Source organism: Aythya ferina (genome assembly GCF_964211825.1).
Source record: "Aythya ferina genome assembly, chromosome: 18".
NCBI lineage: Eukaryota > Metazoa > Chordata > Aves > Anseriformes > Anatidae > Aythya > Aythya ferina.
The window spans coordinates 11,942,239-11,968,638 of record NC_140317.1 but is presented as its reverse complement, the minus strand read 5'-3'; the positions used below and the strand labels follow the sequence as shown (position 1 = coordinate 11,968,638).

Here is a 26,400-nt window from a genome sequence, read left to right as displayed (position 1 = left end):
GTACAAGGCTCGTGTGGGAATGCTCCCCTTGCCCCTGCCCTGATTTGACCCCCTGGCTTCATCCGAATCTCCTCGTGCTCTCACCCTGATCCTCTACAGGTCCCTTGGCTCCAAGGTGCTGCCTGTGCTCTGGGGGCTGATCCAGCATTCAGGGTGGATGTTTCCTTCCGTGCAAACATTTTGGGTCCTTTGGGTGTTACTGCTTGGTATCAGCCCTGACTGAGCTGCTGCCCCCAACCAAACGCGAGGCGCTGTGCTGGCGTAAAGCAGTCACTTCTGAAGGATGTGTGACCCAGGCCTGATCCTGCTGGGAGATCTGGGCTTGAGGAGTTGCAGGATTGGGCCTGACGAGGTGGTATGTTATCTGGGAGGTGCCGCTGGCTCGCCTCTGGGGTTAGAGCTGCTGTTTTTTTCCAGAACCCTATAATATGAGCATTGATAATCTTGTGGCAGCCAGTTCTGCTGCTGTGCTGCCTCGGGGTGCCCCTTCCCTCAAAAAAGGGAACTGGGTGCTGATGCTGTGAGCCCTATCAAGGAGGGGGAAACCAGCTGGGAGGGTGGGGGGCGGCTCCAAGCGCTGGGCGAGGCAAAACCCACAGAGGGGCACCTCCTGCTGCATCCCCATCGGGGGGCAGCGAGCTCGGCTGGACATTTTGGGGACGGTTGTGGGGGGGTGGAGACACCCACTCCTCGGCAGCCGGAGGGGGACGCGCCCGCTTTTTTTTTATTATTTATTTTTTTAATTTTTTTTTCCCCATTCCTTCTCCATCCGCGGCTGCCGTGCGCGCCCGGCCGCGGCCGCTGGGTAGCGCTCGGAGCCTCTCCGCCTCCCCGCCTCCCCTTGCTCGGGCTGCCCCCGGCTCCGCCGAGCTCCACCGCGGCTCATTCGGTCCGGGCTCGGCTCAAGGAGGAGCCCCCGGAGCGCCCGAAGGGGTCGGCGCCGCGCCGCCTGCCCGCCCGCCGCGCCCCGCCGCCGGCTGCGAGCGGGACCCCGAGCCGCTGCCCTCCGCCGCAGCACTTCCCTCGTCTTCCCCCGCCTGACCGGGGGGGGGGGGGTGCGACGGGTTTGGGGGTGGTGGGGGGGGTGTTTTGGGGAGAGACACCCCCCCCTAAAGCCCCCCCCGGAGCCGCCGAAGCGGGGATGTCCCCAGCAGGGAGCTGAGCGCTGGGGAGGGGCCGGCTGCCGCCCCCGGACCCCAAACTTTGTGGGTTTTGTGATTTTTTTTTCTTGGTTTTCTCTCTTTTTTTTTTTTTTTTTTTTTTTTTTCCTTCCCTGCGGTGTGCTCGGCTCCGGGAGCTGCGGGCACGGGGAGGGGAGGGGAGGGGGGGGGGGCCCGGCCCCGATGGTGCTTGAGGACGCAGAAAGGGCCGGGGGCGCACAGCCCAGCGCTTCCCACCCCTTCCCCTGACGGGGAGGGGCTCGGCTGCGGGCTCCCCACCGGATTTTGGGGATCCCGGCTCTGCACGACCCCGGGGAACTTGGACACGGCGGGGAGCTGCCTGCGGACCCCCCCACACCCAGCCGGGAGCCTTGCACATCGCCTTCGCCTCCCCCCCATCCCCGAGCAGCGCTGCTGCGGGGGTCCCTGCGCCGGCTGGGGGGGGGGGCCGGATTATAAAGTCGGGGAAGTTGCCCCCCCCTCCACGTCTCGGCGGAGCCATGGCCAGGCTCGGGAGCTGGGCGCTGCTGCGCTTCGTGGTGCTCGCCCTGCTCGGCCCCCCGGGAGCCGGAGCCCAAGGTAAGGGGACGCGCGGGGGTCCCGGCGCGGGGGGGCAGCTTCTTCACCCCCCCCAGTTTCCTCTTTGATGCTGGAGGTGAAGCAGGAATGAGGGGTGAGGGGGACCCCTTCAGCTGAGCCCACTGAGGGGGGAGCTCCGGGGAGCCCCCAGGCTGCCCTGGGAAGTTTGGGTGTCAGCGGGGGGGGCGGGGACCGAGGTAGCCTCGGGGTGAGGAGGGGGCACAGCACCGGCCGTGTTTAAGGAGCCCCCCAGGAGCTGGTGGCCAGGGCTGAAGGGCGCAGGGCACAGCTCTGCTCTGCCTCCTCCTCCTCCCCCCTGCCCCATAACAGCCCCAGCTCTTGGGGTGCGAGGGAAATTTTGCCCTGAGCATGGGGTAGAGACTGCACCGGCCCGTTCTGGGGGGGCTGAGCACCCTCCAGGGACGGTGTGGGGTGAGGGCACCCGTTTTCCCCCCTCCTGGGGGACCCCATTTGCGTGGCAGGACCTGGGGCACAAGTTTGGGAGCTCCCAGGGAGCAGCTCTGGTGCTGGTGTTGGTCCCACTGACCTCCAGCCGGCTGGTTGGGCTGGGCAGGGTGCTGGGACTGGAGGGGGGGCTGCGTCCCCAAGCCCCCATGGGTGTCCTGGGGCTCCCTGTGCACCCAGCCGGTCCCTGGGGCGAGTTGGTGTCGCTGGGCAGGGCGAGCCCTGTCTGCTCGTCATCCCCAGGGCTCTGGCGTGGCACAGTCTGGTTTTGGCTGTTCCGTTACCCCAGAGCGAAGCAGAAATAGCTCCTGGACCTTTGGGGTATGACTCGGGTTCGGGGGTGCAAGGGGGGGCCCTCTTGGGGTCCTGCCCCTCCCTAGCAGAGAGGATCCCCACAAGGATGAGGAGGAGGCTCCTGTCTGGCGAGGCTGCAGCGTGGCTACCTCCGTCCACACAGCTTGGACAGAGTGGATCCAGGCTGCAAAATGGGGGGGGGGCACGGCGGGGGGCAGCACTGTGGCTCGGGGGGTCCCTGCCCGTGACATTTCTTGCCCTTGCTCGCAGCAGCAAGTGGAGCCAGAAGTCCCCGTGCGCTCCCGTCCTCCCGCTCCCCCTGAGCCTCCCCTAGCACTGCTATAATTTCTCAGTAATTAAGTTCAGAACATAACATCTAAAGCGGCAGTATATTATCCGGGCAGGCCCTGTGTGGGGAGCTGTGAAGGTCTCTTTGATTGATTCACTCCCTCGCTGAGTTTCTCTCCTCCTGGCTGGCGTCTCCAACCCGCGAGTCCCCCACGGTCCGTTTGTTCCCGGCTGCGGGGTGGGCTCCTGGCGGCACCCCTTCCCCTCCTGTTTCTCCGGGGGAGCTACAGGGGCTCCTCGGGGGTCTGTCCGTGCTTCAGCCGTGCCTGGAAGCGAGGGGAAGGAGCTTCTGTGCCTCGATCCTGGAGCACACGGTCTGGGCTTTGCCTCTTCTCTCCCCGCAGCGGGCAGCGTGACATTGCGCTGCGTGGCGGCCGCGGGCGAGCAGCCGCTGCCTGCGACGGAGCAGCACGGGGAGCAGCTCGTGCCATCAGATGGGGACACGCGGGTCACCTCCCCGGCTGCTGCTGCTCCCCGGTGCACGAGGGTTGAGGACGAGCATCGCTGCAGCCCGTCGTGGCCAACTGGACACCGGGGTGGAGGTGCCAAAGGAGGAGCAGCCCCGCTGAGGGCACCCCCCCGAGGGCTGGTGACCCCAGAGCCAGGCCGGGAGCGGAGGCAGACGCAAGATCTGTGCGGGTTCTGTCGATTCCAGCAGCCGAGGAAAAAACGGGATCAATAGTGATGGAGAGCAGCGGGGGAGGAGGGCGCGAGACCTTCCCAACCGGGGCGCCGAGCTCCCCAGGCACCGGGATGAAAGGCTTTTAATACCTGCAGTTACTAAAACAAAGGGCTCCGTACCGCTGGGGAGAGATGGGATGGAAGTTTAATTACAGCCTGGCTGCGCTGCGTAATTATTAATTACCCGTGGCAAAAAATAACTTATTGATTAGGGCCCTCGCGCTAATTACCCGGAGGCGAACGCGGTGCTGGTGGAAGGCTAATCAGTCAGCGCCGCCCGGGCGGGAGCTGTGTCGCAGTGCGACCCTCCTGGGGGGGGTTACGGGTGGGTTTTGTGCCCCCCAGGAGCAGTTTTCCCTCCCCTGGGGCTGGGGGCACAGCCCAGGACCCCCCGCACGGGCACAGCGGCTGTAATGGGATTGAGGAGGCTGCGGCCAGTCCCAGGAGGGATTTGGCAGGCTTAAGGTTCCAGACGGGATTTGGGGCAGGGGCCTGAGAAGGCAGCCAAAGAGGCTTATTAGGGGGCTGGAGCGGAGGTGCGGCTCCTTCTGGCACCCACGCGTGGATCCTGGGCACGTCTGCACGCACGGAGCCTGCGGAGCTGGAGGGGACAACCCCCTGCCCCTTCCCGGGGATGTGACAGCGGTGACGGGCTGGTGCCACGCGTGACAGGTCTCAGGGCTCGTGTGAAGGTGCCTTTATCCACAAAAGGGTCCCCGTGGGGTTGGAAACACCCGGCTACGGGGTGGCAGTCACCAACACAGGGCTGGCCAGGATGGGGCTGGCACCCGCCCACCACCCTGCAGCACCAGGAGCACCGGGTGGCTTTTTTGGGGGGGCTTTCCTCCGGCCAAGCCCCTTGCAGTGGGGCAGGTCGGGGTGCGTGGGGCAGGGATGTCCGAGCGTGGCCGCTCCTGCGCCACCTCCCCTTCCCCGTGAGCTCGGCTGCTGCTTTAGCCGCCGGCCTCGTGCAAAGCTCCGGCTCAGGAAGGAAAGTGGCTTTTAGGGGAGAGGAAAGGGAGATTAAAATTTGATGCTTCTTTGGAAGCCATTAGTGGCCGGGCGCGGAGATGAAATTTTGATGACCCGATAACCGCGCGCAGGAGGGATGCGATCCGCTCGCGGGCAGCCCACATCCCTGTAGGATCAGGACGCAGGCACGGCTGTGGGCTTGTAACCCCATTCCTTTTGCAGGGTGACCCCAGTGCTGGCACGTTTGGGTGCAATTCGGGGGGCTGAGCTGCCCCTGCCCAGTGGTGCTGGCTGCTTGTGCCCCATCGAGCGCTGCCCCCGTCCCTGGATATTGGGGACGAGGCTGCGGGGACGTTTCTGCTCAGCAGGAGCAAGGGAAGGAGCTGGAGGAGAGAGGGGGGGAGGCAGGCAGGCGGCTGCAGGCTGCTTGTGATCCTGGGAAAACGCTGATAATTAAACCTGGGAGGAGGCAGGCTGGCTCACGGGGGCGGGTGCGATGAGGAATGACCCCGCGTCCGCCTTTGTGGGTTTTTATGGACCGTGTCCTTGTCCCCAGCCCGGCTGCTGTGACACTGGGGTGTCCTGTGCTGTGGATCCGCAGGGAATGGGGCAGCTCCAGCAGCTTCTTTTTTTCGGGGCTGTGAAGCCCGAGGTGCTGCTTTACCCCAGAGGGACACCCCCTTCCTTACCCAATGCGGGAGGGGTGCACCCGTCTTCCCCTTCCCCTGTCTGGAGCTGGTTGTGGTTCCCACCTCGGGACCAGCTCCAGACACAGCACATTATGTAGGTCCTACATAAATAGTGGCCGTGCTGCTGTTTGCAAACAGCAAAAAAAAACCACACACACACAAAAAAAAAAAAAAAAAAAAAAAACCACAAAAAAAACCCTTCGTGGTGCTGGGTCCCAGCTGGGTGGGTGCGCAGCGGGTGGCCTTGCCCGTGAGCCCTCGTTACCTCCCCGAGCTCGTTAGCAGGTTGCGTGTCGTTGGGTGAAAAATGGTCAGTGCTGGGCCCGGAATAAATATGCTGCTGTCAGACGGGATGGGATCGCGCTAACCAAGGGCGAGCCCAGCCCCACTGCGGTTTTGGGGCAGGGCGGAGGGGTTGGTGGTGCCCTGCTGGTGCCACACAGCTCCTGTGCGTGGTGCTGAGCCGTGGCTGTCTGAAGTGGGGTCACCCGTGGGGGTCTGGCACCCTTGTGGGGATCAGAGGGGTTGGTGCAGGGGGCAAAGGGGTGTCCCGGGAGCTCCTGGGGAAGGACAGATGGGGTGGGGGCTGCCCTGTGCAGGGGAGCATCGTGTGGAGCTGCTGGAGGGGGCACGGTGTCACCCAGGGGTTGGAGAGGTGGTGGCAAAGCAAGGCACCTCCCCCCCGAAAAATCCCTAGGCATGCTGCTGTCTGTTCTGGGGGTCCCACCCTTTGCTTCCCCAGAGCTGTGGGTCTGGATTTGGGGCAGGATTTTGTCAGCTCGCCCTGCCAGCAGGCAGGAATGTGCCGGCAGCAGCTCCCTGCTGCTCTGGTCCCTCCTGGCATCCCTCATACCCCGGGCACGCCGGCGATGCCGCCTGCAAGGGCAGGGCCCCGAGCACCCCTCCGGCCAGCTGCTGGGAGTGCATCCCCTCCCCTTGCTCCCAGAAATGTTTTTGGGGCGCATCCATCCCCTCCCCTTCCTCCCAGACATGGTTTTAGGGTGCATCCATATCCCCCTTGCTCCTGGCAATGCTTTGGGATTCATCCACCCCTCGCTCCCAGCAATGCTTTGGGTTGCATCCATCCCCTCCTTGCTCCCAGGGGTATTTTGGGGCGCATCCTGCCCCCCCAAATTGCCCCCAGGGATGCATCCTGCTGCTGCCACCTCCCTCCCCAAGCCCCCGCAGACCACCTGCCCGCTCCCCCTCGGTGGCCCCCCTCCCTTTACCCCCAGCCCCGTGGGGCGCAGGAATGCCTGCGCCTGGAAAAGCTGCGCCGGGGCTCGGGTTGCCTGGGAACTGGGTAACCTGATCCTTGGGAACGGGGCCGAGGGCAGGGGACATTCCCTCTGCAGCTGGTCCCCGGCCCCCTTTGTCTCCCCTGCTCCCGTGGGGCCGGTTGCGCCCTCGGGGCCCCCCCCTAGGAATGGGGAATGTGGGTGCAGGGGGGCTCCCAGCCCGTGCTGTCCCCTGGGGATGCTGTGAGTGGCAGCCACCGCCTGCTCCCCGTGCGGATCGCTGTCACCTCCTGGCTGGTGGCCACCACGGGCTGGGGAAGGCCCTGGGCACGGTGGCCAGCTGCCTCCACGTGCCAGCAGCTGGGAGCGGGGACAGCACGCTGACAATCCCAGGAATGCCAGAACCCGTCCCCGTGCCAAAGCCACCCTCGCTTCCCTCCCCTTTTGTGCTGTCGCTGTCCCCATCTCCCAGCGCGACAGCCGCGCTCTGCTGGGGAAACTGAGGCAGGGGGAGAGGCTGGGCGAGGTGGGGAGGGGGAATAGGGGCTCTCTGACCCCTGGGGCTGCTGGCCAGGCCGGTGTCCCCCTTACCGTGCCCCCTGGGGATGAGCTTTGCTGCCCGGTGCGCACACACGTGAGCGGCTCTGTCGGCTCTCATCCATCACCGCCCGCCCGCGCGGAGACGCCGAGGCCCCTGGTGTAGGGAAACCTTGATGGGTTTGACCATTAGCAGGAAGAAACCAGGGAGCTAATTTTAGCTGCCGTCGCTAATTGCTTTGTGTGCTGCTGGGCGAGGCGACAACCCGCCAGTCCTCGGCTCTAACCTTGAGCCCTCCTGCCCGTGGGCCGGGGGTCCTGCGGGACGTGGGGGGTGGTTTTGGGGGGCACCGATCCCTGCAGGGGGGTTCGCCGGGGTGCTGCAGGGCTGGGGTGCCCTGATTTGTGTGGGTAGGTGTCCCCTGAGTCCCTTGGGGAGCGGGGATGTGTGTGGTGTGGGGGAGAGACCCCTGCGTGTGGTCTGGGGTCGGTGGGAGATGTGGGCTGCGTGCCCCAGCTCTGCGCCATCGCTGCGTTCATGGCTCACAACAAGGTGATGAAGGCAAATGCTATTTTTAGAGCCCTTTAATTGATCAGGGTGTGCGTGCCCACTGCCGGGCACGTGAATCGCCCAAGCCAGCAGGAATTTTTCCGGGGGGAGCGTGGGGCTGAAGTAGGCTTGGGGTCCTGTGCCGCATCCCCAAGGCTGGGCTGCGTGCGCCAGGGAGCCTGGCCCCAGCGTGTCCCCGGGGCCAGGTCCTGGTTCTCTGGGGGGGCTGCTGGGATTAAGAAATGGGGTGAATGTAGGCCAAATTCATGTAGGCATTAACTGGGGTTTGGTGTCATCGACATCTCGTTCGCTGCCCTCCTTTGGGGACTGATCTTCCCGGCGGGGAGCGCCGAGCACTGGGATGTGCCGGTGGTGTCCTGGGGGTGTCCCTGAAACTGTGGGGTCAGCGTGGGGGGGGCACAGGGCTTCCTCCTCCTCCTCTTCATCTTCCTCCTCCTCACCTGGGCTTGGAGCACAGGGTCCTGGGGGAAGGGGACACGGGGAGCAGCTCCCAAAGGTGCCGGGGTGGGAGCGGGTGCGGGAATGCTGCCGGGTGCCTGCTGGTGGAGGGGGCTGGGGTGGTGCGGCCACAATAGCTCTGGTTTCAGCAACCCGCCCCCTGCGTGCCTGCAAAAACAGCTGATGGCCGTGGAGGGGGATGAAATGGGATTAGCTGCCGATTCCAAAGGGAGCACGTCCTGCCCAGCCGCTGACAATGCGCCCGCTGTCCCCCTGCTTCACGCCTCGGCGCTCCGGCCCCAGCAGGGAGAGGGGCTCGGTGTGGGCTGCCCGGGGTGGGTGCCTCCTGCCCTGGCTGTCCCCGATGTCCTTGGGGGCTGCTTGTGGATCACGGGGTGCTTGTGGGGTGCAGCAGGCTTGGCACAGCCTGGAGGGATCATGGTTCATCTTCTGCCCCCGCAGCAGCACCGAGTGGGTCCTGGGGACCAGGGGACCCCATCCTGCCTATGCCAGGAGCTGGGGCCATCCTGTCCCAGCAACCAGGAATGCTTTGTCCCCCCTCTGGAGCCCCCCAGCCAGGATGGAGAAGCAAACCTGGTGGTGTGAGGCGCTCTGCATGGTGCCTGGCTGCAGCTCCTGTGTTTCCCTGGGGTGCAGAGCCCTTGGGGGGTGCAGGGAGATGGGCACGGGGGGGCACCCGGAGCAGGAGCTGCGCCCGGTCCCAGCTGCAGTGCCGCCGGGGCGCGCGTGTGCGGCGCGGCGCGCTCAGTGGAGTGAATTGATGTTTATTTTGATAACGAGTTCTCAATGCATTCGCAAACTAATAAAATCAACTCATTAGGGTGGTATGTTTAATTCAAAGCTCCGCTGTGGGGAGAGCCCTTCCCCGGGGGGGGCTGCCGGCAGGCGCGGAGCACCCAGCCTCTGCCCGCGTGCTGGGTGCCAGAGGAGGAAGGTGACGGGCGCCTTCGTCTCCCCGTGCTCCCAATTTTGCTGGCTTGCACCTGGGGGGGAGAAGGGCTGGGAGGGTGGCGGCGGGGAGCCGAGCTGTGCAGTGGAGGGTGGAAATAAAGCACGCGCTCTGAGCAGGGGAAATAAACCGCCGAGCCCTTCACCTGGGGCGCTGGCAGAGCCTCGCTCGCTTGGCTTCTCCCCCCATAAGCCGCGCGTCAGGCTGGGCAGCGGCGCTGGCTCTGCTGCTGGGAGCGCTGGCTGCAAAAGCCCCTCTGGCTGAGAGCGAGCCACAAGTGTGTAAATAAGTGCAATAACCGGAGCTCGCTTCTCTGCCCTGGAAAGCCCGGGGTAGGGGGGGGGCTGCCAGGCCACGAGCTGTTCCCGTCCCTTGCCTGCAAACGAGGGCGGCTGGAGAGGAAAGCTTTGGAAAAGGTTTTTTCCGAGGAAAAAGTCTGCTTGCGCTCATGCTACAGCTATTTACGTTTGAAGTGAGCAATGCAATGATTAATTAATAGTCTGAATAAACGATATCTGGACGCACCCCCCCCATAAATCCCTGCCTGCATGTCCCAGCTGTGCGGTGCCTGCCGGCTCAGGGGACGGGGACACGCGCAGGGGACCTGGGCCACCGGTGGCTTTGTCCCCCTCAGCGCTTTGGGGGGGGATGTGGGGAGCTGGTACAGCCTTTTCCATCCCGCGGGGCTGGCGACTTAATTGCGTCAGCGCCCTGGGAAAGGCTGAGTGGGGTTTTTCTTGTGGTTTCTGCCTTCTGTTTTTCTTTCCCTGGCGTGTTTTTTCCGTTGGGAAACGCTGCCTTGTTGAGACTTCGCGGTGAGCCTGGAGAGCGGCTGGCTGGCTGGCTGCGAGGGCGGTTGCGGGGCTGGGGCTGTGCTGAGCATCCTGCACGGCCAGGGGGTGCGGGGGGCTTTGGGAGGGGATCCTGGGGACTCATCCTGATGGCCCAGGCACTGCCGAGGAGCTCACAGCAGGGGCTTGGCGGTGCCTTTGCTTTCCTGCCCCTCACCAGCCGCGGTGACCCTGGGTCTGCAATCAGGTTTCTGGGGCCAGGAGCCGCTGCTGCCCACCAGGAACACCTGGAGGATGTGCTCCATGTGCCCCGTGGGGCCAAATCCAGCCTGCAGCCGTGCTGGGCTGCACCAGGCTCGTGTGCCCTCCATCCCACGATGACATCCCCATCCTCGCCCTCTCGCTGTGCCGGGATCACTCCCGGGGAGCCAGCGGCGCGTAACGGCCCCTCTCCGGCAGAGCCCCGGCGGCGTTGAGTCACCCCCGGTGTCCGTGACTCACAGCCCTGACCCAGATTCGGAGGAGCTGCAATCGCAGCAGCAGCAGCAGGGTTTGTGGCCTCGCAAGGAGTTTGCTGGGGAAGGAGTTTTGGCCGGAGCCCGGCAGCTTGTGGAGTGGCCCCAGCTGGGGACAGGGCTGTGCCACGCGTGGGGACGTGCTGTGCTCGGAGGGGACAGGCTCGCTCCGGCTTGTGGGGACACCCAGCTGTGCCCCCCATGGCTGGGCAGCCCCCGTCCCCGTGCTGAGCCCTGTTCCTGTGCGTTGTCCCCAGCCTGGTGCTGATGGATGCAGGGGGACGTGTGGCTGGAGCAGGGAGGGGACTCTGGAGGTGGCTCCCGTGCTGATGCGGGCTGACAGGGGAGCAGGACAGGAGTGCTGACATGGCCTTGGGGACACGGGGACGCTGGCATGTGCTGGGCACCTTGGTTTGGGGTGTGCGGGGCACGGAGCCAGCTTGGGCAGGGGATTTGGGGCAGCGGCTGATGGGGACCTGCTTGGCCCTGCTGCGTGTAGGGGAGCTGATATAGGGCTGGTTCCGGGGGGCACTGGGGTCAGGGCCGGGCACCAGGGTTCACATTTGGAACCGAGCGACAGGGTCTGTGCTTTTGGGGCCGGGGTTTGTGGATTTGGGGCTGGGATCGGGGCCAGGCACCGGGGTCTGTGCGCACGGAGCTGCGCGGCGTTTCGGAGCACAAAGCTCTGCTTGTTGGCCCCCCCCCACCCCCCCAAATGGGCTCAGGGGCTGGGAGCGCACAGCGGTGCCGTGTGTGCGCGCCTTGTTGGGGCTTCCCGCAGGGGGAAATGTTGTTTTTTCCAGCCGGAGCTGCCGGTCCGGGCGGGCAGAGGGGCTGGGTGTGCGAGGCCAGGCAGGGCTGGGCACGCACACAGCCCCGCTCTGTTCCCTCGATGAGGTGCTTGCTGGTCCCTGGCCAGGGCTGGCGCCTCTCCCTCCTCTCCGCGGGGGTCTCGGGCTTCACCCGGCCCCCGTGGGCACCCGTTGGGTCCCTGCTGCCTCTGGGGCTGGGTGCTGGGGGCTCTCCCAAGCCCCAATCCTTGGGCAGGGGGCTGGGGGCTAAGAGGGGGCGATGCTGGCACGGCCTCAGCTCCGCAGCTGGGGGCACAGGGGGGGAGCTCCCCCGGTCTGGGACGTGCTGGGAGCTGCGAGGTGCTTGGGGAAGGGTCCTGGGAGAGGCTGCAAAGGGAGGTGGCTTTGGGAAGGGAGGTCCTGAGCGAGCACCGTGGTGCTGCGGGGCTCAGCACCACTTTTGCAAGTGTCTTTCATCCTGGGGGAGCCGTGCTGGCCTCTCCCCGTGCGCCCTGTCCCCCGTGGGGCTTTGGCCGGGCACGGCGAGGCCGCCAGCACCCTGCAGCCGATGGCCTGCTGAGCCCTCCGAGAGCCGGGGCTGCGGAAGAGGAGCTTGTTATGGAGCCATCCTGCTTTTAATTAACAAATTAAAATCCTAGTTAACAATCCAGCCCCAGGGCTGTTGGAGTCTGGGAGAAGCTGGAGCGTTTGTTATGGAAACAGCAGTTAATTAACAAATAAATAAATAAGTGTGGGCCTGGAGACAGAGATGCGGGAGGAGGGAGCGGGGCTGGCAGCGGTCTGGGGGGGGGTCCTGCCGGTGTGGGGAGAGGCAGTGCAGGAGGAGGGCGTCCGTCTGTCCATCTGTCCCTCTGTCTGTCTGTCCTGGGGGGTGCCACAGCCCTGCTGGGTGCGGGGGGGGCTGGATCCTGGCGGTGCCACGACGTGCCGGGGATCCGGGCAGCTCCGCGGGGCTGGGCGCAGCCGGGGGGGTGCCGAGACCACAGCCCCCAGCCCTCCCCATCCGTGCCCTGCAGCTCCCAGCTGGCATTAACCACAGGGAGCCGGTGCTGGCTGCCAGCTGGGGTTGTCACCACGGGGGGCTGTGGGGTCACCGTGCCACCCCACGGGTGTCACGTCGCCCACCCTGCCACCTGAAGGGTGCTGGAGCCGAGCGCAGGGTGGCAGCGTGGGGAGGTGACCCCCATGCAGGGCCCTACAGGGTTTTTGTGTGGGGAGAGGAGGCAGCAGAGCCCCCGTCCCTCCCGCAGCTTCTCCTTTCTGAAGGCTTAAGGGAAGGAATCAGTTGAAAAGGCAGCTCTGCAAATCCTGCCGGCGTCACACGGGCTGCAGCGGTGCTCCGCTTCGCAGCCGCTCCAGGTCTGCCTCTCTCCAAGCCTCCCACCTAATCCAGTTAACACACCTCTGCAATCAGCTTACGGCGTGTAAGAAAACCCCAAATCCACGGCGAGGGAGGCGCAGGATGCTCCACCGGGTCCCTGGGGACAGCGCCCAGCCTTGGCTGAGCCGTGCTTGTGCCACGGCAGCCTCGGGGCACTTTGGAGATGGGGGGGACCCCTCCTGCCCCTCGATTCCTCTGCCTTTCCCCCACTCCCTCCCTTTGTATGCGGTGTGGATGTTTTGTGCACACTTTCAGGCTCGCCATGAGGTTGGCCACATCCCCCGAGCACCCTCCCAGCACCCAGACCTACCCCGGGGGGGTGTTTGCGCCCCTCCGTGCTCATGGCCCAGCTGACAGCGATTCCCCACTGCCTCTGGGGCTGGCTCAGGGCTGTGCAGGGGCGTTTATTTGTGGTCAGGGTGCATTGGGAGGAGGCACCCCATGCGTGCATCCCCCCAGCTGGGCAGGAGACGAGGTGTGAGCCCCAAGGACTTTGCTCCCAGCCCTGTGCTCCCCGCACCTCTCCACAGCGCCGAGGGGCTCAGTGCTGGGCACCAGCAGAGACGGTGCCATTTCCAGGGGTGCCCCTGCAGCACCAGGAGCCTCTCGCTGCTCCGGGACCAACTCTGCCCCCGAGGGAGGCACCGGGCACAGGCTCGGAGGAGTCTCAGCGTGGCACAGCTCTGGGACCCTCCCGCGTGCTCTGGATGCTCTTTCCGTGCAACAAAGGTGGTTTTCTTCCTTAAAAACCACTCAGATCTCTGCGTGGCTGTGGCTGAGCGAGGGAGGCTCTCCAGGTTGTGCTGCCTCTGCTAAAAACCCTCCCAGCTGCGCTCTGCAACGGCTTTAGGAGAAGCCGCCTCTTTTTGGCACGGCTCAGCCCCTCCGTGCCTGCCCCTGCCACGGCCCAGTTGGGCTCTCAGCGGGGATGGGACCGGGTTTGGTGGTGATGTTCGTGGGGCAGGGCCAGGACACGGGGTCCTCACCTTCATCCTGTGCTCCTCTGGGGTCCCGGAGCTGGAGCAGCACCTTGGGGTGCGGTGGGAGGGTGGGGAGAAGGGAAACCCTGTGGATAAGGTGCATGGGGTCGGGGGTTTGGGAAACCCTATGGAGAAAGTGTGTAGGATCGGGGGCTTGGGCAGTTTTGGGGGGAGCGGAGCCGCAGCCTCTGCTGGAGCATTGGAAATTGCATTTCACGGCTGGGCGGGCTGGGATACCGACTCCAGCACCGGGCGCTCGGAGAGGAGATAAGATTTGATTAAGAAGGCCGCTATTAATTTATGGCAAGTACACTCATGATAGCAGAGAGGTTGCTTTTAATTAATAGCCAGAAGGAGATTTATAAAGCTCTCGGTCTCAGCGGGGGGGGGGGAAGAAGGGGAGGGAGGGGAAAAGCAGGAAAGGAGAGGAGCAAAGTAAGTTGCGAGGATTAGCGGACACATCTGCAATTATAAGTCTTTTTATGAATAAAAAGCAAAAAAAATGTTAAAAACACACCGAGGAGCTGTGCTAGGAGGGGGCAGGGTCACGCCAGGTTGCTTTTGGCACCTCTCCATGTGCCAGCGGGGACCGGAGCTGCTCCGTGCCACTGCACGGCCACCAGCCAGGCCTGGGGGGGGACAGGGTGTCCCCGTTTTTTTGGGTGTCCCCGGGCGGGTTAATCCTGGCACCAACCCCTGGTGCCACTCACCACGGGGAGAGCGGGGCTGGCACCGCCTGAAACGCTTCTCCCAGCAGCAGGAGATGAAATTTGGGCTGTGCTGAGAGCCCCGTGCTGGGGATGCTGTGGGTGGTGATGCCGGGGAGCGGTGCTGCGTGGCGGTGGGGTGCAACCCGTGGTCCCCACTGCTGCCTCGAGGTGCCTCTCCACTGCTCCTGCCCCGTGTTGGGAGCTGGTGCCGAGTCACTGCGGGGAAGCCGATGATCAGGGGTGGTTTTGGGGGTGAGCAGGGCTCGGCGAGGGTGCCCACCCCATCCCCACCTTCCCTCACAGCCCCTCGGTGCCGTGGCACGGGCGCGCCGAGCTCGGCGTCTCCCCAGGTGCCGGCGGCGCTCGGCATTTCAATTCTGTTTGCTTTTTATTAAGGGGAAGAGGCCTCGTCTCAGGAATACTAATGGCCCCGGCAGCGGCGGAGAGCGCCGCTAATCCTCCAGCACCTGCCGGCCACCGCGTGGCCACCGGCACCGGCACGGCCAGGGGGGGACATGGGGGGCGAGCGAGGAGAAAATGGAGCTTAGCCAGCACGAGGCTCCCCGGGGACCTCTTGGGGCAGGTCCCTGGGCACGGGGACACCGCGCTGGGGTGGCTGCAGAGGGGACGAGGCTCGTCCCTGGGGATGGGTGCTCTTTGGGTGCACCCTTGGGTGCTCGCTCTTTGGAGAAGCGAAGGGGTGGCCGGTGCCAGGGGGATGGCACGGACCCATCCCACGGCCAGGGGAGCCGGGTGGCACCGTGTGCCCACCGAGCAGGGCCGTGACCCCACGGGGGTCTCCCATGGGTGCCATGCCGGGCGGTTTTAACCCCTTCCTTGCCACGCTGCTGCCTGCCCGCCCGCCGCCCCCTGTCCCCCGGCTGCGGAGCGGCTGCTGCGGCGCCAGGGAACTGCGCGGCGAATATGTTCCACAAATGAATAATAAAAACAAAGGAAAATTACCCTCTTTATTGAAACTCGTTTTATGAATAAAACAATTATTCTGGTAATTGAAAAAATGTGTCGTTAAATTAAATGCAGTGGTTCCTATTAAAATTTTAGTGGATTTCTTCTTCTCTGCTCCTTTTTCTTTCCCCCCCCCCTTCTCCTTTTCTCCCTCCCTCCCCTGCCTCTGCTGGCGGCTAAAGGCTGGTAATTATAGCGGAGGGTTTCGCTTTCTCTTTATTGTTTTTTAATCTCCTCGTGCTGCGTAGTCTGATGCAGAAGAGATTTAGCTCCATCTCCCCTTGCTGGGGGGGCTCTGGGGGGCTGCACAGCGGGGCTGCCAGGCAGGGACACCCCAGGAGGATCCTCGGGGGCTCTGCTGGTGCCAGGGCCGGTGCTTGCAGCCCTACAAACCCTGGGGGAGCGGGGCTGTGGCTCTGTCACCCCCGTTGCGCACTCGGGGTGTCCCCCGGGGTCTGGCTGCGTGATGAGCAGGGATGGGTTTGGCGCATCCAGCTGCTCCTCGCCCTGATTAATGGCAATTAGCAGGAAGCAGGCGCAGGGCTGATCAGCTTCCGATTAATGAGCTGGGGAGGGGAGTGGCTGGGTGTCACCTCCCTGTCCCAAGGGTGGTGGCCCTGTGCTTGCGGTGCTCCTGCTGCTGTCCCTGGGGTCCCCGTGCTGGGCAGGGGGGGGACCCAAAACCTCTCCGTGCTCGTGCAAGGCATCCCCAGCAAAGACAGGGGAAGGATTTGGGCATCTCGTGAGCTGCTGGCCCTGCACGGAGGGCTGGGGGCAGGTGAGGATGGTGGCGGAGCTGTGGGGACCCCGTGCTGCCTGTGGGGCCGTGCCTTGCGCCCCCAGCCCCATCTCGGCTCTTCTCACTGGGGTGCATTGGGCACGGGGGGGCTGAACTCAGCCCCCGCTGCCAGCAGAGCCGTGCCCTTGGCAGGGCTTCAGGCTGGATTCCTCCGGGCTTAAAACTCCCCGTCTCTTCCCATCAGGAGGGATTTGAAGCTGGGGGGGGAGATGCTTAGATCCCAGCTCGCCCATTACGCCCGGGTATTAGGATCCATTACCGTGAGGCCGGGCCCCCCTGCCCTATATCCTCACGCCCTCCCCAGTGCTAATGCACCGGCCACAAGCTCAGCCCCAGCTCCCAGTGCCCATTATGTAAATAAAGGGTAAGGACCAAAGATTTTGATCCCATTAGGCTGGATTAGTGCCTCGCGAGGCCTTGGCATTAAAATGTCAGAGGCGGGGGAGTGAGAGAGCAGAGAGAAGGGACCTGGGGTCACCCCCTTTCCCCTTCCCATCCTCCTTCCCCATTACCAGCGCTGGGCACCCCACTGATCCCCTCCGTCACCGTGGCCACGGGGTGCGCCGCCGTTCCCCCTCCTCTGCATGGCAGGCTGGGGACGGAGAGGTTTAGGGGCACCTCTTGGCGTGGAGGGGACTGTGATGGGGTGGTGTAGGTGGCACAGCTTGGCACGGCACGGCACGGCACGGCACCCATGCGCCCACCCCGGGGAGCCCAGCGCCGCCAGCAGCCGTGCAGCTGTTCCCGGGGCCGCCTCTCCCTCTCGCCGCCGCCGCCTGTGTTTGGAAAGTGATGAATTTCTGCACCAACTAATTAGGCTCTAATTAGCAAGTGGAGTGTAAACAGTCACAACAGATGGGGGAGAGGCGGAATTAGCGGTAATGACCCTCCGTTTTGGGGGGGTGGGAGAGGGGGGATGTGGTTGGCACGCCCCAGGAATTCTCCTGTCGGGCTCAGGACCGAGGGTGGCGGTGTTGATGTGGGCACCCACCTGCACCCGGCGCTGGGATCCTGCCATGGCCCGTCCTTCCCTGGGCAGAGGGAGATTTTTTGGGGAAGAAAACGTAAATTTCTTGCAGAGGAACCTCCCGGCTGCAGCTCTGTGCTGGGCGATGCGTCCGCGAGGCTGGTGGGCAGGTGAAGGTCAGGAACAGCCCTGCCCCTGCTCGGAGCACCCTCTGTGGGACACAGCAGTAAATCGGGTGCCCTCCTCTCCCCTGGTTCCTCTGCTCCTCCTGCCACCCCTGCTCCCCGTGCCCTTGTCACAGGTTGGGAGGGCAGCGAGGATTTCACAGCCGGAGCTGCTCCAGCGCAGCCACTGCGGGGGGATGAGGAGGGAGCCCGGAGCTGCCCCCACCCCGTGGGAGCCCCGGCCTGGCCGTGCCCTTCTGGGGGGGATTTTGGCTTCCAGTGGGGAACGGAGGAGCAGCTCCAGGCGGGTGGGGGGGGACAGGGGAGCTGCTGCCGTGACCTTGGTGGGCGGATAACGATCGCATGATCAATAGCGGAATTAGGATGCGCCTCTCCTCCTCCTCGGCACCGCTTTCCACCCGTTAATGCAGAACAGATGGCTGGGGCGCTTCAAAGCGAGCTGAGACTTAGCTGCTTAAAATCAAATTAGGATGTGTGCAAACAGCGAGCTGCCCCCCGGGGGGTGGGGGGCGTGCGGCGGGGACACCCTCTGCTCCCAAACGCCTCCTGTGCCAGTGCCACGCTCGGCGTGGGGACGTGCCCCGGGCACGCGGCTCTCTCGGGGCCACCGCGGTGCCACTGCAGCACCTGGGGGCAGCGGGGGGCTCGTGGCAGCCCCCAGCCGGGCGTCCCCATGGGTACTGTGCCCGGGGATGGCCTTGAGCTACCCAAGGTCCCCAGGCGCATCGGCAGCGTCCGTCCAGTTGGGCTCCAAACTGGTCCGTGGCTCTTTTACTGGTTTGGGTATGGGGTCGGCGTCTGGCTGTGCCTCAGCCCCAGCGGGGCGGGCTGTGGTAATCCTGGGGGTCTCCATCCCCAGCGGGAACTCATCTGGTGTTTGAGGTCAGGCTTCTGTCTGCTGCTGCCCCTGGCACGCGTGCAGAGCAGCAGTGGACACAGCTCCTGCACCTGGGTGCGCACCCAAGCACGGCTCTGTGACCCCCTGCAGCATTTGGGGTTTACAGGGGGGGGCAGGAACCAAGCTGCTGGGGGGGTTCAGCCCTGATACCCACACCCAGGGGGCAGCAGGAAGAGGGCAGCCCCCGACAGCCCGCGTGCTGCTGGGGGGCTGCAAGGAAGGAGCCGTGAGCTGCTGCTTCCCCAGGCACTGGGAAGGATGGGGCTGTGAATTGGTGCAGGAAGGAGGCTGCGGCACCCTGGGGCTTGCCGGCAAGGAGGAGAGGGAACAAACAGCCCCCCATGGAGGGACTGGTGGTGTCTGGGTGCCTCTGAAGCTCCTGCACACCCCCAGCATCCCTCCCGGCCCCGGGCAGCTCGCGGTGCGCAGCGCCGGGGCTGGAATTCAGCAGGCGCACAGAAGAAAGCGAAGCCCGACCCCAAAGAAAAAACCCGAAGCCGTGATTGAAAGCGCACTTGAAAGCTGCTGGGGAATATGAATGTGTCTTTGAAGTAAAAGGGCTTCCATTTGTTAAGCAGAAAATGGAGCTGTGTGTTTCGATTTATAGTTTTACTTAGCAAATAAAACAGGAGCCGAGTAAGTGTTTATGTCTCACTCGGCTCCCAGCCCCTCCGCCCCATTTCACCCCCCGAGTTAAAAGCTCCGTGCTTCTGAAACGCTACAAAGGCAGCCAGGAATAAAGCAAAGAAAGCGGCTTAGAGAAACCCTGGATGGGCTAAGCTCCCGCCGATACGCTCGGGAAACGGCTGGGCTGGGGGGCGGCCAGGTGGAGGGGTCCCCAAGCTGGGCTGGGGGCTGTGACAGGGGGGACGGGGGAGGCAGAAGCTGGGATCCCACATCCCCGAGCCCTGCAGGGATAAAACCAGGCCCCAAAATGAAGTGATCAGGGCCCTGCTGTGCTCTCACCCCTCTCACCCCTCTCCCTTCTCTCCCCCAGACGACGTCTCCCCGTACTTTAAGACGGAGCCGGTGCGGAGCCAGGTGCACCTGGAGGGGAACCGCCTGGTGCTGACCTGCATGGCCGAGGGCAGCTGGCCCCTGGAGTTCAAGTGGCTGCACAACAGCCGGGAGCTGACCAAATTCTCCCTGGAGTACCGGTGAGTGCCCTCCTGGGGATGCGCAGGGGGGACACACCAAGCCCTGCCCGGCGTGCCAGTCCCCTCCTGGGATGCCTCGCGGGCACCGTGGCCGTGCCCGAGCCCGGAGCCAGGATTTAGCATGCCGGGAGCTGCCTCGCCGTGTTTGGAGAGCAAACGGCAGCGGAGCAGTGGATTTAAGCGGGTCAGCGGCGAGAGGAGGCGTTTGCACAGCGCAGGATTAGCAGCGGGCCACAGATCACGGCCAGGTTTGGCCAGCACCGCTCCCAGCCCCATGCCCCGAATAATCCTGCCGGCTCCCATCACTTCCAGCTCGCCTTGAAACCCAGCCGGGCACCTCTCGCCGTCTCCTCCGTGCGCTCCTGTGTCATCCTCTCCGTTGTAATCAATAATTCAGCCCGAGACGCGCCGTTCCCTGTTTAAAAGGCATTGCATCCCAAGGCTTCGTGTTGCTGTAGCAACGCGGGGCTGCTCCGGGATGCCAGGAATGCAGACAGCGGGGCTGGGGGACGGCCCTGTCCCTTCCCCTGCGCCAAATGGGGTGCTGGTCCCCTCCCCAGCACCGTGCCGTGGTGGCTGCGGGTCCTGGGGACCCTTGGGGTGCCCCTCGCCAAGCCCAGAGGTGCCCCGTGGCTGCAGCTCTGCGATGCTCCAGGCTCGGTACCGGGGTGCTCATCCCGGTGCTGGGTGCCCGGTGGCCCTGTGGGACGAGTCCCTTGTCCCTAAACCTGGTGGCAAAGCTCGGATGCCCTACAGCCCTCATCCCCGTCCCAAGGTGACTGCCTTCCCCACGAGCCCCCTGCCTCCGGCTCCAGCTCGCAGCCAGGAAAGGATTAAGGCAGGAAGCGAGAAAACAAACAAACACATGGGGAAAAAAAAAAAAACAAACAAAGCTCGCTGCCGAGCTCATGGAGCAGGCAGGATCCCTGCAAATCTCTGCCCGGCTCCCCCCGGCCCCACAACCTGTTGGCAGCGTTGGCACAGCCCGGCACACGCTGCCCGGCCCCGGCTCCCCGCGGGGATTTGGCGCGGCGAGAGGTGACTTTGGGCACCTCGGCTGCAAGCGGTGGCTGCCGGAGAGGAAGGCGAAGGGCCCAAATTAGTTATGATGGGCATAAATTGAATTTTAATAGAGATGTAGGTGGCTGGGAGCCAGCCCGCTCAGGCAGCGGGAAGGTAGTAATTAAAAGTTAACGAGTTTAGAAACAGAGTAATCCTTGGGGGGGGCAGGGGGGAGGGAGGAGAGGGCTGGGGCTGCTGGCCGGGAGCGCACAGGGATGCTGGGGCTGGGGGTGCCTTGGTGGGGTGTGGGGGGGATGTGGGGTGCAGACACCCCCTGCTTGGGGCCAGCCCGTACCCCCTGGCGTGCCCCCACTTTGAGGACCCCCCCAGGACCCTGCTGTGCCCCCCGTGCTGCCCACATGCCGGGTCCGTGCCCAGGGAGCCGCGGTTCCTGACCAGGGCACTGTGCCACGGGAGCCTTCGGCCTCAGCATCCTCCTCGCTGCTCCGCCCTCCCCTCTGGCATCTCCCAGCCCCACTCTTTTCGCCCTTTTTCCTCGCGCCCCCTCGGCCCCCCGAGCAGCTCCAGCCCGCCTGCACGGCTTCGCTCCCCGCGTTCCGAGGCGAGGAGCCGCTCTCCCAATTTTCCAGCGGGTTTCCATGGCAACTGCCCTTTTCCTTCCCGCAGCAAGCCGGCTCGCGGCGGGAGCCCCTCGCTGGCACGCGGCGAAGGGCAGGCGGGGAGCGGGCTCGGCGGGACCCCGGTGCTCATCCAGCAAAGGGCAGGGACATCCCCAAGGGGGGACAGGGGGGAGCTGTCCCCACCAGGAGCATCCCTGGGGACCTTGGGGACCGGGCACCATCCCCTGGCCGCTTGTTTCCTTCATCACCAGCTGCTGGCGTGGGGGTGGCTCTCCTGGGGGACCCCAGCTCGCCCCATAGTGTGGCACCCCGCAGCCCCCTGATGCCTGGTGTCACCTTGGGTAAGAGCAAGGTGGTGAGGAAGGCGGCGGTGGAGGCTTGCCCGGTGTGCCCCGTGCCCTGGCACCGAGCTCCCCGGGGCCAGCTCTGTTTTTTCCATGCGTGATCTCGCCAGTGCCGGGCTCTCCGGCGAGCTCTCCGGGGTCTGAGTTCTCCCCGTCGGAGGGATCACCAGATGCAAATCAGGCAGCTTGCTGCCTTTAATGAAACCCTCCGAAGGAAAGCGCTTCTCCGGTGGATTGAGGATATTTATTTCTCATACAAGAAATTTAACATGCAGATTAGTTGGGGCTGGTAATTCATCACATGAGATTGTCCTATTAAGGGGCTGCATCGAGTCCTGCTGCCTTCGGAAATTGCCTTACACATAGATTACCTCTGGACAGCCTCCCATCCACGGGGACGCATCTTCCATCCCTGCAGCCAGCCCCCTCTCCTCTCCCCACGCCCTCCGCAGCTGCTGGGGGAGCCCAGCAGCCCCTCACGGAGCCCCCGGCGCTTCCCAAGAGCCCGGACCCCCCGTGCCAGGAGCTGGGAGCCCAGGAAAATAAACCCACAGCTCCAACGTGTGCTGGATTTGCTCCTTTTTTTTTTTTTTTCTGGGGCTCCTTGGCTCCCCTCGCTGGGCTGTTTTGCTGGATTGGGGTATTTTGGGGTGCACGTCCCCCGGGGATGCAGCGTGCCACAAACACCAAGCCTTTATGGCCCTCCGGGGATCCCAGGTGTTTGAAGCAGGTACTTCACCCCCAAATTTTGTAAAAGACGTGGCAGAACCCCCTGAAAAGCAGTCCGGGGGCACGCTGGGTGGCTCACCCCACGCTCCCTGGTCGCACCCCGAGCTGGGATGGTGCCAGCCAGGAGCAGAGCCCAGGGCTGCCTGCGTGAGCTCTCTGCCAACCCAGGTGTGAAGCACAGCCTGGGGAGCTAATTGCCATTCATTAATGTAATTAACAAGCGTTGATGAGCATAAAAAGGGGGCTGCAGCCAGGCTAAGTGGGTGCTGTGCTGTCTCTGTGCTCAGCACCGTGGCGCGCTGCCACCACGGAGGCTGCGCCCAGCGGGTAAGGGCAGCGTGGGGTGGGCTGTACTGGTGCTACGGGTGGCACTGGTGGCACAAAACCTCCCCCCTGTCCCCTGGGGGCTCGTTTGGCTCGGGCAGCAGTGGGAGAGAAGCTCCACGGGGAGCTGCTGAGCCCAAAGCTGCCGCTGCTGGCACCGTGGATGAGTTCTCAGGGAGCGAAGCGCTGGGGACCCTTTGGGTGCCACGTCCTGGGCTGAGCCTGGTGCCTGGCTGCAGCCCCTTGCTCCCCTCCCAGCTCCACAGGAGGGGCAGTAGATTGATTTTGGGGCATTAATTATTAAAAAGCTCGTTGTCCGAGCAGGGCCAAGGGAGGCAGTGACTCACGGGGCTGGCGGTGCCCTGGTGATTCCCCTGACCAAAGGAAAACCCCGCTGGCAAGCGGCGAGGCGACGGCTCCGGCCACGTGTGTCAAAGCAGAGCCCTTTCCAATCAGGAGCTAATTGAGATTCGATAATAGAGCTAATGGGCGCTGATGAAATCCCGGGGGGAGGATTTAAAAACATATTGAGCCGGAGCCCAGCGTGGCGGCGTGGTGTGGGTGAGGCGCTGGGGCACTCGGCTCAGATGCTGGGAGTCATTAAACCCTCGCTAAGTGTGTTTTAATGCTCACTTGACATTTCATTATCACACAGTAACTATTCAAATACATGTCCCCTCTAGAATTAATTAGTCGTTATACAGGATATTAATCAAAGGGGGCTGTGCCAGCGTGCTTATACCCAAAATCCGATCCAGCTGTTACCGGGCTGCATTGGAGGAACCGCTCAGATTTCTGCGCTCTCCTGGCTTGAAATTTGATGGATCGGATCCTTTGGCTGGTGCTTTTCCCGGCCCCTCTCCACCCCCTCAATCTAATAATAATTCGGCAACGTCAGCCCCACGCTTCTCAGCAACCCTACAATAACAAAGCCACCGGCATCAGCCAAGGTTGGGGCATTGCTCTGCTGAAGTGTGGGGGTCCCACGGTGTTGTGAGCGACCCTACAATAACAAGGCAGGGCGTGCTGGGTGCTGGATGTGCCGGGAATTGGAGCAGGAGGAGTTTGGGGACCCTGTGCCCGCGGTGTTGGTGCTGCCGGTGCCTTGCCAGGGTGGCACGGTGAGGGGGTGGTGGCTGGTCTGGGTGCTGTGCCATATGAACAGGGCGATGCTCCCCTGGCTGTGGGGTCCCTGCGCAGGCACCCATGGGAGAGGGGGGTCCTCGGGGCTGCTTTTTCCTTGGGGCACCCAGGAGCTTCCCCTCGCTGCCCCCCGGGCTGTGCCACAATCTCCCTGCCCCAGGGCGAAAGCAGCTGCTTGGGATCGGGTTGGGGTCGGGGCTGGGGGCTCTTCACCCCTTTTTTCCACGAGCACGGAGGGGAGCTGGGGCCGAGCTGTTAAGGGGAACGTGGCAGGTGCTTCCCTGGCGCAGTAGGCGGATGGAGAGGGCTCGGTTTGCAGCGGGAGCCCATCCTTCTGTCAAACCCAGCCAGTGCCAAAGCCGCCTCCTGCTCGCTGGATGCTTCTGCAAAGCCCCCGGTCCCCTGGCACGGGGATTCGGGACCCCCCCGGTGTGAGCACAGCACAGACGTGTCCTGAGCGAGCCTGGAGACGGCGGCTGCTTTCCGTCAGGGCTTTCTTCTGAAGCGCTGGCCACTTTGTGCCTTGGAAGCGCTTTTCCCCGTGGATTATGCCCTGTCAACCTCTGTCTGTAACAGCAAAACAAGCAAGCCCCTGAAACAGAGGAGTCAGCAGCACGGGATGCTCCCGGAGCCAGGCAAGATTTCCTTCCCAGCTTGAACTGGTGCAACACGTGCTTGTGGGATCGTGTCCTGGCAAAAAAAAACAACCTGTTCGGGTTGGATTTGGGGTGCTGCAGCCCCTACCTGCCCAAACCTAGGGGGCTGCGCCCTTTGCCTCTCCCCTTCCTCGCACCGAGCCCCCAGGCAGCGCTCACCCCCCCCGAGAAGCATGAATTTGGTCAATTTGGTCCCCATCCCCCTGCATCCCCGGCTGGGGAAGGGAATCGCATCCGAGCAATCTGGGATAAAAGCTTCTGCAGAAGCCAAGTGGCAGCGAACGGCGTCTCTGCTCGTGTTCGGTTAATAACTGCAGGCCAGACTGCGCCCGGTAATTGATTTCCTTTCTCTGGGCTATTTTCATCCGCTTAGGTGTGTGCGAAAGCTCGTCTCCTTAATAGCTCCTCCAGCTCCGGTGGCGCAGGGACGAGGCCCCGTTAATTGGGCTTTGCAGGGCTGTCTCCATCGGGGGGGTGCCCACGGGGGCGTCTCGGAGACGAGGTGCTGCAGAGGGAGCAGATCAGACAGTGGCGGGCGCCTCGTGCACGGAGGGGACGTGGCGAAGAGGAGAGGCACGGGGGGCTGCAGGGGGGCTCTGTGCGCCCCTCTGCTGCGGTGCGGGGGGCTGGCATGGGCCGGTGTCCGTCCGTCTGTCCGTCCATCCATCCGCACACGTGCAGGCGTCGCGGCGTGCCCGCGTGATTCATCAACGAGGACAACGCAAGGAGAGCGCGCCCATTATTTCTGGTGTCCGCCTCGGCTCCTGACAGCTCCCTGGAATTGAAATATCTTATTTAAAGCCCGGAGGGATCGTTTTAAATACCAGCCGTGGCATTCAAGGACTCGTTCCCAAAGGGCGCCCTCCCTTCTCCCGCGGGCGCTCACGGTCTCTGGCACACCGGGTGCCCTTTGCTGCCTCGGCGCACGGCCCCCCAGGGGAGCTGGGTGTCCCACCCTGGGCCCCCTTTGCAGGGGAAGTCGGGACCCCTCCAAATCCATCCCTTTGCTGTGGCCACGTCGGTGGCAGTGCTGTGGTGCCCTGCACGGTGCTGGGGCTCCGAATGCCACCACCACCATGCGGGGCAGCGGGACACGGCTCTTTCCCAGTGCGTTTTCCCTCTGGATGTGCACCCAGCTGGTCCCTAACGCCACTGCTGCCTTTGGAGCATCCCCGAGGCAGCTCAGGGCTGGACCTTGGAGCCTACAAAGTGCCCCTGAGGGTGGGTGCTGGCAGGGGTCCCTCCGAGGTGCCCAGCCTGGCTCGGGGGCAGCCCCGCGCCCCCAGCGCCGTCTCCCTCCCACCCCAGGAGATCCCCGCAGAGGGGACGCGCTCCTCGCATCTTATGAAAGTTTAATTGACTCTCTGCTAGCGAAAGAACAAACAAAGCTCTGCCGAAACAGCCCGCGGCGTGCTTTAATGCCAGATTGGATTTCGGGCGAGGAGGGCTGGGCTTGCTTCTTTCTTCCCCCTCTGTTTTATCTCGGAGCGCTCCCTGTGCGGGGAGGCAGCGGCGCGGAGCCTGCTCGGCCCCATGGGGATCAGCTGGGGGGGGGGCTCCACGAAGGGGACCTGTGGTGGTCCCAGGAGCTGGGAATGCACTGGGATGTGCTGAGCGGGGACTGGGTGATGCTGGGAGCCGAGCCGTGGTTATTTCCCCTATCTGTGGATCCGCCTGCGCGGCGCTGGCGCTGATAAGAGCGGCGACGAGGGCGCTGGGGCTGATAAGGCTCAGCCCTGGCTCATCAGAGCGGTGCTGGGCTCAGAGCTTTGGTGGATGTGGGGCTGGGGGGAGCACGAGGAAAGGGGCTCCTTGCTTATATCGGGCTGGGAAATGCTCCGGTCCCCACAGGGCAGCCCCAGTGCCCCACGTCCTAGGTCCGTGCCCTGCTGAGGCTGTCGGAGCCCCACGTGCCAGGGGCAGCAGCCCGGGCAGACCTCCCAGGCTTGGCTTTCTGGAGAAGGTGGCACCACCAGCAGGTCCCAGGTCGAATCCTGCTTCTGACAGCCCCAAAACCACTTACCCAGCACCTCCCACCCACAGCACCAGCACCTCGGGCAGGCAGGGGGGTGACGAGCAGGGGGGCTGCGGGCAGGGGTCACCTTGGCAGCTCCTTGGCAGCTCCGTGTCCGAACAGCAGCTGCGATTTGGGGAAGGAGCCCGGTGCTGCCCAGCCACCACGGTGCTGGCGTGGGCTCAGCGCTGCTCCCTCCTGCAGGTACATGATCACCTCGCTGGACCGCACGCACGCCGGCTTCTACCGCTGCATCGTCCGCAACCGGATGGGAGCCCTGCTGCAGCGCCAGACCGAGGTGCAGGTGGCCTGTAAGTGACAGCCCTGGGGACAGCAGGGACGGCAGGGACAGCCAGCATGCTGCGGCTACAGGGCTCTGAGCTGGTTTAGGTACAGCTCGGGGACACACGCAGCTGGTGTGGGAGCCTGGAGCATCCCCCGGGG

At 64.1% G+C, this 26,400-nt stretch overlaps 1 protein-coding gene across 1 annotated transcript in view; it reads left to right on the top strand.

Moving 5' to 3' along the window:
- The first annotated feature begins 1,289 nt into the window (after positions 1-1,289).
- SDK2 (sidekick cell adhesion molecule 2) overlaps positions 1,290-26,400 on the top strand; it is a 44,508-nt gene continuing 19,397 nt past the window's right edge. Inside the window, exons 1-3 of the mRNA XM_084492638.1 lie at positions 1,290-1,739; positions 18,944-19,103; positions 26,161-26,267. Of these exons, the coding sequence (XP_084348764.1) occupies positions 1,661-1,739; positions 18,944-19,103; positions 26,161-26,267 (346 nt within the window). The 5' untranslated portion in view covers positions 1,290-1,660. The remainder of the gene's footprint in view (positions 1,740-18,943; positions 19,104-26,160; positions 26,268-26,400) is intronic.